Source organism: Esox lucius, chromosome 10 (assembly GCF_011004845.1).
Source record: "Esox lucius isolate fEsoLuc1 chromosome 10, fEsoLuc1.pri, whole genome shotgun sequence".
NCBI classification, from domain to species: Eukaryota; Metazoa; Chordata; class Actinopteri; order Esociformes; family Esocidae; genus Esox; species Esox lucius.
In genome coordinates this window covers 9,014,559-9,033,083 of record NC_047578.1, presented here as the reverse complement: position 1 = coordinate 9,033,083, position 18,525 = coordinate 9,014,559, and the positions used below count along the sequence as shown (strand labels likewise).

The 18,525-nt window shown below is 38.6% G+C and overlaps 2 protein-coding genes across 2 annotated transcripts; one reads left to right on the top strand and one right to left on the bottom strand.

Annotated features, from left to right (window-relative positions):
* Positions 1 to 4,377: 4,377 nt before the first annotated feature.
* rpl14 (ribosomal protein L14) lies at positions 4,378 to 6,843 on the bottom strand. Its single transcript, XM_010873238.3, has 6 exons — positions 6,757 to 6,843; positions 6,025 to 6,126; positions 5,750 to 5,844; positions 5,150 to 5,249; positions 4,608 to 4,661; positions 4,378 to 4,471 (listed from the first exon to the last, which is right to left on the bottom strand). Exons 1-6 carry the CDS (start codon positions 6,757 to 6,759, stop codon positions 4,409 to 4,411), a joined length of 417 nt encoding a protein of 138 aa, XP_010871540.1. The 5' UTR covers positions 6,760 to 6,843; the 3' UTR covers positions 4,378 to 4,408.
* Positions 6,844 to 10,511: 3,668 nt separating this feature from the next.
* On the top strand, positions 10,512 to 18,278 carry LOC105012413. Its single transcript, XM_010873237.4, has 10 exons — positions 10,512 to 10,523; positions 10,794 to 10,822; positions 11,085 to 11,136; positions 11,224 to 11,279; positions 11,478 to 11,866; positions 12,728 to 12,851; positions 13,140 to 13,213; positions 16,272 to 16,300; positions 16,729 to 17,585; positions 18,259 to 18,278. Exons 3-7 carry the CDS (start codon positions 11,132 to 11,134, stop codon positions 13,184 to 13,186), a joined length of 621 nt encoding a protein of 206 aa, XP_010871539.1. The 5' UTR covers positions 10,512 to 10,523; positions 10,794 to 10,822; positions 11,085 to 11,131; the 3' UTR covers positions 13,187 to 13,213; positions 16,272 to 16,300; positions 16,729 to 17,585; positions 18,259 to 18,278.
* Positions 18,279 to 18,525: the final 247 nt, after the last annotated feature.

Sequence of the window (18,525 nt, the reverse complement as noted above, 5' to 3'; positions counted from 1 at the left end):
TTTTGATGATTAAAACTTACAACTAATGAAAACCCCAAATTCAGTATCTCAGAAAATTTGAATATTGTGAAAAGGTTCAATATTGAAGACACCTGGTGCCACACTCTAATCAGCTAACTAACTCAAAACACCTGCAAATGCCTTTAAATGGTCTCTCAGTCTAGTTCTGTAGACTACACAATCATGGGGAAGACTTCTGACTTGACAGCTATCCAAAAGACGACCATTGACACCTTGCACAAGGAGGGCAAGACACAAAAGGTCATTGCTAAAGAGGCTGGCTGTTCACAGAGCTCTGTGTCCAAGCACATTAATAGAGAGGCGAAGGGAAGGAAAATATGTGGTAGAAAAAAGTGTACAAGCAATAGGGATAACTGCACCCTGGAGAGGATTGTGAAACAAAACACATTCAAAAATGTGGGGGAGATTCACAAAGAGTGGACTGCAGCTGGAGTCAGTGCTTCAAGAACCACCACACACAGATGTATGCAAGACATGGGTTTCAGCTGTCGCATTCCTTGTGTCAAGCCACTCTTGAACAAGACACAGCATCAGAAGCATCTCGCCTGGGCTAAAGACAAAAAGGACTAGACTGCTGCTGAGTGGTCCAAAGTTATGTTCTCTGATGAAAGTAAATTTTGCATTTCCTTTGGAAATCAAGGTCCCAGAGTCTGGAGGAAGAGAGGAGAGGCACAGAATCCACGTTGCTTGAAGTCCAGTGTAAAGTTTCCACAGTCAGTGATGGTTTGGGGTGCCATGTCATCTGGTGTTGGTCCACTGTGTTTTCTGAGGTCCAAGGTCAATGCAGCCGTCTACCAGGAAGTTTTAGAGCAGTTCATGCTTCCTGCTGCTGACCAACTTTATGGTTGATGTATTTTCCAACAGGACTTGGCACCTGCACACAGTGCCAAAGCTACCAGTACCTGGTTTAAGGACCATGGTATCCCTGTTCTTAATTGGGCAGCAAACTCACCTGACCTTAATCCTATAGAAAATCTATGGGGTATTGTGAAGAGGAAGATGCGATACGCCAGACCCAACAATGCAGAAGAGCTGAAGGCCACTATCAGAGCAACCTGGGCTCTCATAACACCTGATCAGTGCCACAGACTGATCGACTCCATGCCACGCCGCATTGCTGCAGTAATTCAGGCAAAAGGAGCCCCAACTAAGTATTGAGTGCTGTACATGCTCATACTTTTCATGTTCATACTTTTCAGTTGGCCAACATTTCTAAAAATATTTTTTTTGTATTGGTCTTAGGTAATATTCAAATTTTCAGAGATATTGAATTTGGGATTTTCATTAGTTGTCAGTTATAATCATCACAATTAAAATAAATAAACATTTGAAATATATCAGTCTGTGTGCAATGAATGAATATAATATACAAGTTTCACTTTTTGAATGTAATTACTGACATACATCAACCTTTTGACGAGCACCTGTACATCCAGATATACACTTAAACATCAGTAGTATAAAGATACACGGTGGGATCTTTAAACACACTACTTTTGTAAGTTTTGTTTTAAAATGGATAACCTAGCTTTAATATAATCTGTGGAATATAAAGGTTTTTTGGAGTGAAGTCTAATGGACAAAAAGACAGGGACCCCTTGTTTTTGCAAAATGATTTGTGCAGTTCCAGGCGTTAACTCTGTAACAATAATGACTAAAACACTACTGAGATTACAACTTCGTTTAACTACCACCAAGCCAATACAAATTGTAGTTACATAGTATATCACTACTCTCCAACACTTAAAATGACTTTTGGACAGGGTGTTTTCTGCTCGTGCAATAGGTCATGGATGTAATTCAGTATCGTGAAAAGAGCTCTGATTATGTTTATTTGTCTGTTTTACGCACAATTTAGGCTAGTTAGGTAGGTTTTTGAGAAGGTCATTCAGGGTTTTTTGTGTCTCCTTCAGTAGTGTAGTAGTGCAATAGTGCTGTGTGCAGGACATCAAGACATCAGCAGATCATTAAGATTCATGTTTTTGAGTGTTCAAATTAGTGTCCAAACACTGTGTCTCTGTTGAGGGTTGTTGGTCTTCCATCAGAACAACAACCCCAGACACACACAAAAAGCTCCCTGGGATAAGTCGAAAAGGAAGGTTGAACTGTTCTGAAGGGTCCAGAGCAGACTAACCAAAATGAAAGTAGCACTCTAAACAGCTGCTGGTGGAGGGCACCTCTCAAACAACGAAGAATAAGCAGTCTGTAAAGTAGACCAACCAGACAGTAGAAAGGTGCTTCTGGCTCAAGAATTTGCTACACCTTTATTGGGCAGTTATTTTGGGCAGAGGTTGCTATCAGGTAATAACTCGTGTCTATAATTTGTCACGGTCATTTGTCTGTTTTTGTCAAAAATTTCTGCAAGCTAGAAAATCCATAACATGATGTCCTAAAGTTGGAAATACTTTGAAATATTTCAGCAAATTTCGTTGGGTTCTATATATTGCCACATTGTCATATTAATCCAAAATGTGTTTTAGATAATAAATGCAGCATTTGAAAACGTTCGCATTGTAGCAAGATGCACTTAAAAAATATCCCTCTAGGGATCTTCAACCAGGGTTAGGGCCCCTGGGGGTCCGCGGAGATATTGCAATGGGTCCTTGGGAAGATATGCCAAAAGTGTTTTAAATTATTTTTAGGATTATAATTATGAATAATATTGGTGTTGAATTTATTTTTAACCCCCTTAACCATGAAAAAAGAACAATTATGCATGTTCTATGTAGAGACTTATGTTGGAAAAAACTACCTGAATGGTTTGTATGTATGTGAATAGGGTTTTTGTTTCTGAAATTAGGAATATTATCAAGAGTAAAGATGGTTTGTTCAGAGATAATTTTGGATTTGGGGATAAATGGAGCGAAAGAAAATGTGGTTGGTTTTAGAAGAAAAATATAATAATCTCTCAATATAATGTAAACTAATTTCAGAGCAAAGATTATCTTTGGATGTGACATATTTCTATAATAAATAGTAGAAATATGACTGTACGGCCTTGGTTAATAGTTACAAAGATTGTACATCTACAAATGTAGTTAGCTGACGCTTGTCTTAACAGAGTGAGTATACATTTTCATACTCAAAACAACCGATTGAGCTGTATAGGCAACATAAAATCAGGGTACCTAGCCTGCCTGTTGGTTTGGAGGTCCCTGGAAAATGTTGAAGAACACTAAAAGATGGATTTGGTAGGGCCATAAAGTGGTCCCTTATCTTCTGTAACATAAAAGCAAAGCAGCATTTCCCATCGTTTGATAACCTAAGTCTGTATGCTTCTGAAATTCTATTTTTGGTCCCCCTCCCAGCGAGAGAGAGAAGCGCTATAACTATCACAATTGAAGATTCCATCCGCAAAACACATCAGGGTGGTAGTCTAGAACTCTGCAACAATCCCCTCTTTAAAAGACATGACTGTTGGTGGCGGTGAGGCTAAAATAGTTGCGCCACCCACACCCACAGCAGGCAAAACTACTATCAAGCGCTTATCCCTCGTCTATATAGAGTCCAGATTGGATATATACCTACTGTCAACAACCTTACATAAGTACCTAACACATTTGCATGGTTTCTATTTACAAACATGTTCATTAATAAGTGCGATAACATGGTGCTTTAATACGGTATAAGCGGGTCAGAATAAAACATGCAGCAGCGGTAATTGTGTATCCAGGCAGCCAGACGGCTACTTCCGCTATCTTTGAACGAGATTAGCTTTTAACAGCCCTACCACGTCTCCCCATCGTTTACTACCACCCACTGGATGAACACGGAAGGACAGCGGTATAACTTCTGGGTTACAGAAAGCCTAATGCAACCATTTTGAAATAAATCACTCGCAATAATAACGTGCTTAGCTGCGTACGTAAGCATGTTCATAGTATAAAACGTGCAATACATCTAAAACGTGAATGTTTCAGTTTTTAATTCACGCGAGCACCTTTCTGATCGGTACCAGCCGATTTAAAACATCAGTAATTGGACTAGTGATAGCAACTGGCAGACACCTGCAATGCGGATTAGAATACTCAAGCTGTTTTCATGGTATTTCTATATTCTTGATTATATGCGCAAAACAAAAGCACCCCGAGAAAAGCATTAAGCAAACTGCATAAAAACCAACTGTTAGCAGTCACCCGGGTGACAATTCAACATACTAATTTGTAGAATACTCAGGAAAGTAATAGGGTAGTTCTAATCAAAGGGCATTAGACTTGGGTATGTTACTTTGTGTTAACGATACTGTTGAGTGTCTCAAGTTATGGTACACCTAATCTACATTAAAGTAAAATAACATTCACAGGGGTGCCCAAGATCAGTAAAGCTGTAGTACAAAAAAAAATAAAACAGACAAAGGACAATTCAACCAGAGGATTTATTAAAAAGATCACGCCTTCTTTGCTGCTTCTTTCTGCAGCTTCTTCACCTCGTGCTTGATGATCTTGTTCCTCTGTGGACACAAACGGACAGTCAGCGAAAGGTATTTAACTACTTGTTTACAGGGATTCATACAGCACATCTTGACAAGTCACATTCAATTACAATGCATAATTTTTAATCTGAAGAAAAGTTTTTCTTCCACTCACCATCTTCTTGGCCTTCATCACCTTGTAGCGGTCAAAGTCGGACATGTTAGCCCTCTGCAAAGACAATAGTTTAATTGGCGTGTAGTCAAAAACAGTCAAAACATTTTTGGAGCCAATCAAATAGCACTCAAATTTGCTCAACTTAAGGTGGTCCGCTGTTTCCGTTCTAGGGAATATAACCCCAGTGAACACAGACTGGCTTGGACAACATTTTAAACAGCAACTGTTAGTTGACAGACCTAGGAGCTAAGCTAACCCCTCCATCGCCACATTCTTTCAAAAATGTCTGAGGTAACCAAGGTGTCTCATGTGAAAGCAAATGCTCTCAAAACCCCACTCACCCTACTGGCATTGGTGCTGTGGAATCCCACAGTAAGGGTAGCAAAATTAAATGTAGCTAGCTGTGTGGATAAGTCACCTGTTGTTTTTAAAAGTACTACTACACACAAGCCGATGGGAGCCCTAATTAAGAGCCATTCTATCATGTTTAATACCAGATGTTACTGTACCAACAAATTACATTAATTCTTATTTGTTTCTACCTTTTGTCTGGCCTCGATTTTCTTGGCCCAGTTGCTTTCCTTCCACTTCTCACTGACTTGGGCCTTCTCCCAGGCACGTCGCACAAACTTCTGGCGAGCACTACAACACACACAGGAAGCATAAATATGCAACTCAACTGAGATTACATTGAATAAGTGATGGGGACAATATCGCAATGTTACTTTTGCACAATTTTACTGTATTGTAAAGAAAGTTTTTAACTGACTGGACCTGTTTGCAATAGGTCTCAATGTTATCAACACTTATTTGTATGATTAAGCCTCTTAAGGTTCTCCATTGATTCCACAGAAACAAGGTGAGTAATGATTACACAAAAATGACAACACTGAAAAGCAATGTATATAGAATGGTAGAAATTGAAATACGTAGTATTAGCCCTCAAGTCCCACAATACTGTATTGTGAGGCTCCCGTATTCCCAGCCCTAGGATCGTCAAAGTTGACATCTAGGGAATACTCTCCAGTACATACAAAACTTCAGAAACTAGTAAAGGACATTACTGAATGGGTCCACTGGAAACATTTTCCCTTCTAAAACAGTTTGTAGTAATGTTCACATGTTTTTGTCCACTCACTCACCTGTGAGGAACTTTGATGACGTAGTCAGTGAGCTGCATGCATTTGAAGGGCATTGCTTGCCTCTTCACCCCTGTGCAAGGACCATCTACCAGGGCCTGAGAAAACAACAGTTCAGTACCAAAAAAAACCCACATTGCATGCAAAGTTACAGCCTTATTTACTAAAATAAAACTGAACAGTATATCCATCTGAGATTCTACTGCAGGGTTGGTGTAAAACCCACAAAGCCATCGGGTCTACAAGACCATAGTTTCAGTCAGGATGTCAATACTTACTCTGTTTTGGTCGATGACATCGACAATGGCCACCAAACTGCCTGCGTGGGGTCCAAAAGAAAGGTAGACAACGCGACCAATCTCGACGTAGCGTTTGAACACCTGAAGGAAAATAAGGAACAGGTAGACAAACAATGAATCGTGGAGAACACTTCAGTTAACGTGAAACCACCAGTTTCTTATGCCGACAGATAATTTGTCCTAGCTAAGTAATGTTTAAAATTTAATCAGACTTTTTAACATGGACATTATAGTTTGAGAATCAGCAAGACCGATATATTCAGCTATGCTGTACAGCAGTTTAGAGAACAGTAAAGCTCAACTTTTGCTTGACAACTCCCTGTTCGCGGTATCGTTACTAGACCTAGCACAATCAGTCCACAACTTATGACGTTACCTAATAGGTTATCAACTAAACATACGAAAGTAGACTAGCAAACCGAATTATGTTCCAAAGGCTACCATGGTATGGCCTTCGTAACGCGCTTGTGACAGTAGTAACGTTACTAGTTGGAGCTAGGCTAATGTTCGGCCTGTTCATCACCACGTTGTAGCAGGCGAAAAACACGACGTTTCATTCAAGTCAAAAACTCATCGTAACTACTTTGACTAAATAGACTAAACACAAATAAAACCTACATGACGCTTTCATACGAGACGAGGGCCGATTAACAATACAGAATATTGCATTAAATACGTTTTTTGCAATCCACAGCTTCATATCGAACTCACCATGATGGCTGTCCGCTTCAGAAAGGACGTAACAGTTTCCTGTCCACGCAAAAACACTTTCCGCTCTGCAAATACGCACGCGCAAATGGAGAATCTCTTCTTCGCCAGTGCTCTTTCTACTTTAACCTTTAGTTCAGAATATTCATCACGCCCCCTACTGGAAAAGAGTTGTGGTAATGTACCTAATTTAATATTTTACAATTATTATTACTTAATTTAGTAGGATCTCAATGTATATCGTTTTGTGTTTGTATATTGTGTTTATATTGATTCCAAACTATGCAAGAATCAAACAGAACTCATGGCAGATGTTTATATATTTTTATTTTGTACCCTTATTTTACCAGGCAAGTACACATTTTCATTTTTAGCAACCACCTGGAGATCTGCCTTGGTCAGGGAGAAAAATACAGATTTCCATCTTAAAATTATGCACATGTGAACAATCATCAACCACCCACCCGGTCTGAAAAACAGCCACAATTAATATTTATGTTGACATTAGCATCCTTTACACACTGTATTATTTAATTTATTTAATTAATCTTAAAACTTTTAAATACTAACATTTTGAATATGTAAAGTACTAAGAGGAACATGCTAGATAAATCTCTGTGTTTGGGAGTCTATATGAAGGGTGGGGCAGGAGGGACATGTCCTGTCCAATGTTAGAAGCAGGTGCCCCCAACAAGTGTCCCCCTCAATATCAAACTCCCTCCTATGCCTCTGGTGATGAGCATAATGGGAATATGTATTGTAAGCTCCAAATCTAGATTGAGATGTTTAATTGCAACCTTGTGTAAAACTCAAATGGTTGTGACTTTGTCAAAGAGGGCAGTTGTGTATTGCAAAGCAAAACGCCACTGGTTCACACCCAGTGTGGGACAGGCAAAGTTAAACTTTTAGCAGCATGTTGACGTCTCTTGACACCCACACACATCTAATTCTGAAAAGTAAAAACATTTATTTACTGGGTAGTAGTTGTATATTTTAATACAGTACCTAAGACTATTTTCAGCAATTCACCATCCTGGGGGTTGCGGTTGGTGGGTGTCCCTTTGGTTGATGCCTGGCAATGTGGTTGGATTGATTTCCTGCCTGTTGGGCCCTGTCCGGGGCCTCCCCCGGGTTGGGCCACAGTGTCACCAGACCCCCCCCCCGTCTCAGTTCCAAGGTGTTACGCTGCTATATTATTGTGCTTGGGGATATGAGGGATGTACTACTAACTTTTCTCAGTTTCCTCCAGTTTTAAATTTTAGAAGGAGATGAGGTCCTGGTCCACACCTGCAGATTACCTGGTTTGGGGGGCCCGTTGCTGTCCCTGTCCTTGTCCACCTGGTCATACTTCTGACCTAGTCTAAAATCAAATAGACTCTGCATTTAGCCCAGAGAAATGTATTTATTATTCCAATTGGACTCTTAATATCTCACCTGGCACAGCCAATGATTAAAACAACATAAGTATGGTTTCAAATAAACATTTTCTAAACTCTATCAGGATTCGATCTAGTAGCCTACCACTAACAGTTACTTCCAATTAATCCCAGACAGTAATCCACTGCTGTAAAAACCAGAAAAGAAACTAGGCAAGCCTAGTTCAACCGGCCAGCCATTAGAAGGGATGAATGTTGTTGTACCTGGCTGGTTTCAATCCAAGGTATTCTATGTGGCAGACTGTGTCTTTAACTATTACATAGTGGATATTGTGTGACAGCTGAAAAGTAAGGAGTGGATAAATATTTCTGAGAGAAAAAAATTGGAACATCTGAGAGGGGAACTGAAACAGGGGCAAAACACTGAAGGGCAGGGATGTTCCCACAAGATCACATGGCCTACTGGTATTCATTTCAGCTCTGTATCATCTCCAAATGTAGTGTTAAACTGACTAACGTTTCTTATTAAGTTGACTTCTACCACAAATAGCATCTATGAACCGAATGGCATTTATTAGCCAGTAATAGGCCTACTACAATACCTACTAGGAATAGTCATAAGAATTGAACAATTGCTAGCAAGACTGAAGATGAACTTTACACTGACAAAGTTATTTCATTTCATGGTACAACAACGTTTGATTTTCTTTAATTCGTAAATGACATTGGCACAATAACTATCAGTATAGGAGAAGATAACTTTATTTTGTCAAGTGAAAAGATGAGAGAGTCATGGAATCCCCTCCTCTTTTACTGCACACAGGGTTGTTTCAAGTTCAAGTTTCAAACTACGTAGTTAAAGTTAAGAAGAGTATATAAGCAAAAATATATATAGACAAAAAAATTATAATAAGATAAAGCAACAATATACATAACTCTGTACACTAGCAACAATTTAAAAAGAGTACTGCAAACTAGCAGCAATCTTGGTAATATTTTGATAGAGCAGCAATCTGGGTACTATTATTGAACATTTAGATATGGCAAGTATGGCAGAAATATACATAACAGTGTGACCTAGCAGTAATTGATAAAGTTATAGAAATATTAGATACATAAGAGTGCAATAAGCTTATGAATGGTGGCATAGCACACTAAAACTATGTAGTGAGAATTAAGAAGAACATTAACACACAGCTTTAAATATATCAAGAGGATAATGCAATCATATACATAACACTGTACATAGCAGCAGTTTAAAAAGAGTACCGTAGGTTAGCAGCAATATTGATAGTAGTATTGAATATTGTAGAAATGGCAAGTATTGGAGTAATATATATTGAAAAAGAAATTGTAAACTAGCATCGATTTTAAATATTCCCATTTCCATTAAAGTACCTGAAAGGGCATCGGAGCATTTGAAAAGTTGTGATCATTATGATCATGGATGCATTTTACTGATTGAGGAGCCTTATGGCTTGACCCCCTTTTGATTGATAATTTTAGTGCTACAGACGGGAACATGCATGTATCAAGCAAATCCAAAAATGCAAAAACAAATGCAAAATCCACACCTGTATTTGCGGATTTAAACGCTCTTCACGTGTCCTTTCTCAATTCTACAAATCTCGTGCCTGTTTTTGAGATTATCCCTAGAGGCTTGGTCATGCTTACTTCAACTCTCTTTGGAATAGAGGCTTTTTTTAAAAAGCCCCTTTCCTAAAAAATAAATTTGATTAAATACAAACGTTTCCAAATGTTCGTGACCCGGAAGTTTCTTTTTAAATATTTCCTATAATATATTCCCTGTGGCGTATAGAATAGTTTTTCTGTATAGTGCATTATGTACATGTACAGTCTATTATAGTGTTTTGCACTGGGGCTAAACAGTGTGTGGAAAATATTGTGTTGCTAGATGTGGCACACCATTCCCCATGATTAGACAGGTGTGTCTTACTCTACACACGCTCCGGAACATTTCCTACATTGCTTTCTCTGTGTAACATTCAATCGTTTTTTAGCTTTGAGGCAATGTATTCAATATTCAGTCATTCGCATTGTCTGAATTTTGACCTTGGAATGTGTTTTAATACCCACTTTTTATTGAAATTACTCTTAAATATGATAAAATATGAATTGTTGTCAATGTTTTGAGAGGTAATTTTTTTAAACAATTAATAAATTACATTTGTCAGTTTTGAAGTAATACGTTGGCCTCTTTTATTTTGAAATGTTGGCCTAATTTTTCGTGACCCGGATGAGTTGTATTTATGTTGCAAACTGGACGCTCATCTTATCAGTAACTCTGAATAGTGCGATGTAGTTGATCGTAATAAAATCAGCATAGTCTTTTACTTACCGATTCACGACATTTCTCCACAAGGTTAGTGTCAGGTAAGCTAAATCAATGAGCTTTGAAATACAATCGGAAGAAAATCTATGTTGCTTGAATTTCAAGCGGTTTTCTTGATAGTTTCACTTTTGACAGTCTATATATGGGGCTGTTTGCGTCCAAATGTTTTAGAAAATGTCCTACCCTCCTTTTACTAAGCAGAATAATGTTTTTTTTCATTAGTATTTTCAAAGTTTATTTTAGATTGAAATGAGTTGTTAACCCAGTTACATCATTTCGTTCGATTTTGTTGTATCCGCCTTCTTTGTTAGGATTCAAACTTACAACCACTGGAGTGAAGGTGTGTACTGTCATGTTTTTGCATGGAATCAAAAGTTATTTTCAAATTAGAAATTTCATGAATATTTGAGGGATAAATAGTGATTCTACTTTTAGATGATGCTTAATTCTAAGAATAATTGCTTAAAATGACAGGTGATATCAGCATTTTAAGTAACAGACTTGACAGTATTGACTTCGGTTACAGGACCCAGTAAGACAAGTGATGGTATTTTAGTATTGACTGTAGATCCTTCATATCTCTTATCATTTTCCTCTTGTAGAAACCAAGAGTTGTCCATTACAAGGCTCCAATATAAAGATTACAGAGATGGCGTAAGTAAATTATTTAATTGAGCAGTTATTGTGTTGTAGTACAATCCCACCACCCTGTATTGATTACATTTTCCATATTCCATACAGATGTACAGACACTGAGGAAATTAAGACTGATTTCTTACAATATGAAAAGACAGAAGGTACCTTTTCAGTTGTTCTCTTGGTTATACCTTGATTTCAGTTAATCACTGTGGCATACAAATAATATTTGTAACAAGCAGGTTGCTGAAAGGACTAGCAACTGATTTGCAGCAGGCTTTTTTCACTAATATTATTTTACTAATATTATTATTCCAGTAATTTAGTTTGAGATATTTGTTATTTAATATCTCCAACAGATAAAGTGGAATACCTAAAACAGGTGACTGAGACAGTGTCCAAACATTGTAACGCAAGTATTCCTCTCAGAAAGCCAGAGGGTTCTGAGTGGAAGATAGGGGGCCAAGATGTAACGTGCTACAGTGAAGACGATGGAACAGTTAAGGAGTGGGGGATCTTCTATCTACCTGAGATTGTGAAGATGGAGATATTGGGAGCTGTGGAGAACCTCCCCTTCCCAACTGAGTGTGGCCAACTGGTCATAATGCTTTGTGAGGACCGCCATGTGTATGCTTACGATGGAGAGGAGATGCACCTGGTCGCTTCGAGCCTGAAGGACCTCTTTGACTCTGGGCTTCAATATCCTGGCTTCAGTATCTACTACAGAGGGGAGTGCTTTAAAGACATGGTGAGAATCCAGCTGTGGTCAATCCAAGAGTGAAAGTATGCCAGTATGGTGTCCTGGAAAAATATATAACGCTCATGTTTGACTGGTACAACATGTACTATGCTGTACCAGTCAAATATGAGCACAATAGTTAAAAGGAAATGCCATGGAATTTACAGGCATTGACACCATTATTTTCAGATGATGAGTTTGGAAATGATGACACCTTGCTAGTTATCTAACTGAAACTGATGATATTATTTTGATAGCTTTTTTTGTTGCTGGCGTGCATTGATATGTTTATTATCGCTTGCATCTAAGAGCTAGCTTTCATTTGTAGCGAGCTGTCCCAGCTAAAGAGAACATGTCCTATAGGCTGTTTTTTCTACTTGCACTGGCATTTTTCAGAACAACTGGTCGCTCATTTGAGTTACTGTGATCATTCGGCAGTTAGCAAATCACTGTTGACAGCGGTAGCACTGTCAATGGTCATACATCATCTTACTCCTCAAGCAAATTCATACATGCTATAACCAACAAGCGGGACCATTTTACAGATAAGAGGAATTATTGCAATCTTATGATTAGACAATTCCAGCTCTTCGTTCCTGCCCTAACAATACCCAAATGCTCACTGATATTGAAACGGAAATAAAAGTTGTTACAAAACATTTGTTTAAGAAATTGGAAATAATGCCTAGAGGCTTTTTACAGTGGTGTTGTAATGTATTAATGGCCATAGCTAGGCTTTATAGGGGTATTGTGTGTAAATTGAAGGCAATAAATACATAATAAATGTCCATAAAACAACAAAATATGGTAAATCTAGGGACTGTATATACTATATAACCGTGGTGTGCTGTGCCATTTTGTGTTGTGTAGACGAAGGCGGACTGGGACAAAGTGAGACAGGGCAAAGTGGGGAGGAAACTGGAAAAGGAGCATCAGGAATTACTGAAAACATTGCAGCAACGGCTGAAACTCATCCAAAGCCCTCAGGCCTCAGGTGGGCAAGTAGAAGATGTAGGCTCTGTCTCCATGTGGAAACGCATGTTAAAAATGTTTGTGCAAAAAACAATTTGAGTAATGGCATCAACTAAATACATGGCTTGTGTTTAGGGGTTATTCATGTGTTGACTTATATAGTCCTAGTTAATTGCAGGAAGTTAGTTGTTTTCCAAAAATTCATCATTTTGAAAATGTGGATCAGTTACTTTTATACTGTATTGCTGTTTAGATAGAGACACTGTCATTTTTAATGCAGTCCTTTTTTAACACTCACCTTACCTCACAGATGCCAGTTGTAATCCTGAACTACGGGAACCCCAGGAAGTACTGTGATGGAAATTCCATGTATCGACACTCGGAGTAAGGAACACAGAGACAAAGTTCTCTTTGTACATTCTGACAGTTTTATTAACTATTATGCACATATGAGAGACGCGTCAACCGCTTTCACACACATAATCGTCTGAGGAGTCTCTGACTCAAAACATCGTTTCAACAGTATTTATTACATAGAAAAAGGGGTGTGGTAAGATGCTGTCCTATGTCAATAAAACACCTTTGTTCTATCACACAAGTCAAATGCTATCTTCCCCCACCTACTGCTAGTGACACGCCGGTGCCGCTGCCCTTGTTTTTTAATATTGTCTATACTAATATGCGTAATTCACAAATATTTGTATCTCTAAGTATTCAAGCTGGTGACGTCAAACCAACTTTATTTGTACATGTTTATACTATACAATCTTAAGTTATTACTATATTAGTGAGCATGAGCATACATAAACCCATCAACAATATCTCTTAGTTCAAGCTTTTCAATCCAAACAACAACACCACATTATTCACTTCACTAAAAGCCAAATTCTGAGCAAAGCGTTTGTTGCTATGCTGGTTGCTTGGTTTTATTTTACCTAGGAGCCACATTCTATACACATTTTAGTCTAAACATTAGTTATAGGACACTTTCTTGAAAAGCTTAGGTGTTATTCAGTGTAGGATCGACTGCCTTCCTACCCAATTAAATGTTTCCGAACACAGCAGTTGCACGGAGCCTTGATCAATATCACAATGGGAGGAGATGGTACAAGGTGGAACGGTAGTGATGGCCATTCGAGGCTTCCTTGTCTTTTTTCTCGCAGTGGGACATTATGCTAGCAGTGCTAAACCAGATTTTCTTTTTCAAAATAAAAGCCATAATTGAAATATATTAGACAATATAGTTAATCAACGATCTAGTCGGTAAATTTTTTTGCTTTCTCTGTGTAACATTCAATCGTTTTTTAGCTTTGAGGCAATGTATTCAATATTCAGTCATTCGCATTGTCTGAATTTTGACCTTGGAATGTGTTTTAATACCCACTTTTTATTGAAATTACTCTTAAACATGATAAAATATGAATTGTTGTCAATGTTTTGAGAGGTAATTTTTTTAAACAATTAATAAATTACATTTGTCAGTTTTGAAGTAATACGTTGGCCTCTTTTATTTTGAAATGTTGGCCTAATTTTTCTTGACCCGGATGAGTTGTATTTATGTTGCAAACTGGACCCTCATCTTATCAGTAACTCTGAATAGTGCGATGTAGTTGCCCACCCTCCCGCCCCGCCCGGGAAAGAAAGTACAGAGTTTTGAATGTACACGCTAGCGGCCTACACGTCCACCATGTCATAATGCGCGATCGGAATGATAGATTAATAGATCAGGGGCTATTTTTTTATTATTAATATTTTTGTTCCATTTGAGATCCGGGGCTATTCATTAAAGATCCGGGGCTATAGCCCGGGACGCCCAGGGCTAACGAAGCCACTGATGTGACCGGTACGGAGTACAAGCATGGGCAAAATTTAAGGTCTGCAACTCAGGTGTGATGGTACACCATGGAAAATGACAGCTCCTGCACTTATTTAATTCCAAGTCAACTACTGTCTATAGTTTACAATAAAACACAATGTCTAACATAAAGCACTGGGCTTTAAACAGAAAATTGTTCATTCAGGGCCAAATTTGAACAAAGTGTTTGTTTGAACACAGTTTGTTGCTGCATCCACAAATGCAAGTTAAAACGCTGCTGTGCGAAGAAGAAACCAGATATTAACAAGATCCACAAACACAGCCGCCTTCTCTGGGCCAGAGCTCATTTAAGATGGAATGAGGCGAAGTGGAAAACTGTCCTGTGGTCTGACAAATCAACATTTCAAAGAATTTTTGGGAATCATGGACACTGCATCGTCCAAACTAAAGATGAGAGGGACCATCCAGCTTGTTATCAGTGCACAGTTCAAAAGCCAGCATCCTTGATGCACCATTAATGCTGACCTATATATACAGATTTTGGTGCAACATATGCTGCCATCCAGATTACTTATTTTTCAGAGAAGGCCTAGCTCATTTCAGCAAGACAATGCCGAACCACATTCTGCACATATTACAACAGCATGGCTCTGTAGTTAGTGAGTCCAGGAGCTAAATTGGCCTGCCGGCTGTCCGGACCTGTCACGCATTAAAAACATTTGGCCCAATATGAAACGTAAAATACAACAAAGGAAACCCTGAACTCTTGAGCAGCTGAAATCCTATATCAAGCAAGTATGGAAAAACATTTCACTTTAAACATTTTAGCAGTTGGTCCACTCAGTTCCCAAATTCTTACAAATTGTTGTTAAAAGAAGAGGAGATGCAACACAGTGAAAAAGGTGTACCCGGTGTCATAATCAAGACAGGCTTATATTTTTCCAAAAACAATAACATTTCTCTGGTTCAACATTTGATATGATGTCTCTGTACAATTAAATATATGGATGAAATGATTTGCACATCATTGCATTCAGTTTTTATTTGCATTTTACACAGCATCCCAACTTTTTTTGGAAACAGTGTTGTAATATCTATTAAATCTATTAAGTAAAATCTTATTTCAATGCATTTGCCCCCGTTGAACCTGTAGTGCCACCACTGGATCCTATGAATGGAAGTAGTTAGTGGAGCTCTATGCAGTGTTAATAAGTCATGATGAAACCAAGATGTCCTAACTAAAAATATAGCAATTATCCTGGGCTGCTTATATGACTAGAATTTTCACTACTAGAAATAGGAGAGTGAATATAATACACCTCCACAATTATGGTTGGATTATGTCATTTGGATATCTGTCATTTTACCAACAAAGCCCAAGTGAGATTTTACTTTTGTATTTGACCGAACCCACTCAAAGTAGTTAGGAGCTGCCATGAACACCCATGTCTGACTGCTTCATCCTTGCTGTGTTCTATGCTCTCAAAACATTACTAATAAAATATTTGTCTAATTACAGATGAGTATTAACCTCCAAAACATGTTTTGTAATAACATGTCTTGTGTAACTAGTGTGATCTGTTGAGTCTGTTTATTAAATAGTTTATTTTATCATAACCATTACAGGACAGAAACCAAGAAGATAGTATAACAAGGTAAGCCTCAATAATTATCACCCTAACTGTATGCCAGGTCCTGGCAGGGTTGTCTCTAGGCATCTCTATGCACCTGGAGGCCACAGTCAGGGCCTGACTCCTGTTTTTGTTCTCCAAAATCAGAGGCAGCTGCACTGTGTGGCCTCTAATTGGGGACAAAATTTTAGCGGCCCTTTTGGATCTTAGTGTTGTAGATCATTGTTTGTGCCAGTCATGTTTGTGCTGTGTGCCTCAGTTGTGGTTGTGCTTCGCCTTTTGTTGTTTTGGTTTAGAAAGAACATTAAAAGGATGTTACCCTATTCTTACTCCGCGACTCGTGTCCTGCCTTCCTTTGACCGTGAAACTGTACTTTTGATGTTTAAATATTGTAATTGATTGCAGCTATATTTTGAAAATAAACTTGAACTGTCATCCCAAAAACATTATAGGATGGAATTGTTTCTGAAGAAAAAAGATACATTTAGAACCAATGCCATCAAAATCATCATCAAGATTTTGGATCTATTCAACAATCGTATATCTGATATCAGGGAATATCTGGACGAGGTATGTATCCCTTTTTAAAGCATAGCCACAGTTTGGCAGTTTGTTTCAAACTTGTTTGGCAGTTTCAGTTACCCCCCTCTGACAGTCTTGGTAAATGTGCTTGAAGAGATGAGGGTGCAGCTTTTCCATTTAACAATTATTTTTTTTTAACCAATAGAACAGTGGCTCCCAACCTTTTTCAGTTATTGTACTCCCCAAAAAGATTTTGCAATGTTTGATGTACCCCTCTTGTCAATTTCACTAGTAAGCCTATGGTATCATGAGTGTTTGCAAGTACCCCCTGTGGAGAGGCCAGGTACCCCCAGGGGTCCTAGTACCCCTGGTTGGGAACCACTGCAATAGAAAGTCTGCCTTTCAGGATGTGCTTTTGTATGCAACCAAAATAATTATTAGGTAATTACAAATTGTGAAACTCCATAATTTCACTATTGCAGTAGATATTTTATGGACACACTCCTTTAAGTCAATGTTTAGTTCAGATATCTTGTGTTTGCATCAAGTACTTAATGCATATAGGAAATGTTTTAGTACTTCATTTGTACTTTTCATATCAAACTTCTATGCCTTTAAGATACTCCACAGCATCTGCTTTTTAGGCTGGATTGATCAGATGAAGTGGACCCCAGATAAAATCTTTGGTAGAACTCTAACGGATTCGAGGTTGGCTCATCTAAGAGGATGGCAGGTTTACAATACTCGGCTTCCAAAACGGACTCCGTTTTCCTGTCTGCTGGATATGGTGAGTGTTGTTTTGCTGATGCTCTTGAATAACAGCATATAAAGTGATAGATGCTGTAGAATGTAGGACTTCTATTGATTATCTAAATAATTATTGTTGGTTGGGGTTAATCTCTTGCCATATTTATTGATTTTTACAGTTACTGAACTCTATCCGAAGCTTGGCGTCTGTAAAAAAGACAAGAAAACCTAAATCATATTTTTTTAATCAAAATGGTCTCACCTATTTTCAAAATGACCTATTGGGATTTTGGCCTTGCCTTATAGCATCAACTCCACAGCAAGTTCACTGTTCCAAAAATGGTCCAGCAGGCAGGGGTCAGGCAGTACTGGTCAAAATCCTACTACCTGAATGGTTTATTTTACAGTGCTGTGACACTCAGTAATAGGCTGTCAAATCACCAGCTCAATGTTAACTTATTATTAAATAATCTGGTCATTGTATCCACTCAGGGGTGTTGGACTGGGGGGAAAAGGGGTACTAAGTATATAGGGCCCTAATGTGTAGAGGGGCCCTCGAAAATGTTTGAATCTTGAATAAAGTGGGGAGGGGCCCTCAGAGACCGCCTATGTACAGGGCCCAGAATTTTGTGCTACATCCATGTATCCACTATCTGTGCTGATCCAAAATATCTGCTCCTCCTTGGATTGTGCCTGATCCTCTCTGTTGCCAGGTGGTCATCTACTGCCAGGAGGTGTCTAACTGTGAACCAGAGACAATACTGAGGGAGCTGAAGGAGATCACAAATGATCTGCCAGGGAAGGACCTAGTTGCCTCAACTATCTGTATGTCTCAAAAAAGGGGTGGTGGTGAAAGGTACTATGGAGCATCCATGTCCTGTTCAGGGAGAAGGACGGGACAGATCATGGTCGCAGTGTCCTGCCTGGAAACCTGGCACTACAGTGTATCCAACGCTGTGATGACATACAGACCAGAGAAG

Coding starts and splice junctions, on each gene's coding strand:
- LOC105012413 (XM_010873237.4), top strand. Junction 11,280..11,477: donor ACAATATGAAAAGACAGAAG/GTACCTTTTCAG, acceptor TATCTCCAACAG/ATAAAGTGGAATACCTAAAA. Junction 12,852..13,139: donor CCAAAGCCCTCAGGCCTCAG/GTGGGCAAGTAG, acceptor CTTACCTCACAG/ATGCCAGTTGTAATCCTGAA.
- rpl14 (XM_010873238.3), bottom strand. Junction 5,250..5,749: donor GTCATCAAAGTTCCTCACAG/GTGAGTGAGTGG, acceptor TGTGTGTTGTAG/TGCTCGCCAGAAGTTTGTGC. Junction 4,472..4,607: donor TGATGAAGGCCAAGAAGATG/GTGAGTGGAAGA, acceptor TTGTGTCCACAG/AGGAACAAGATCATCAAGCA.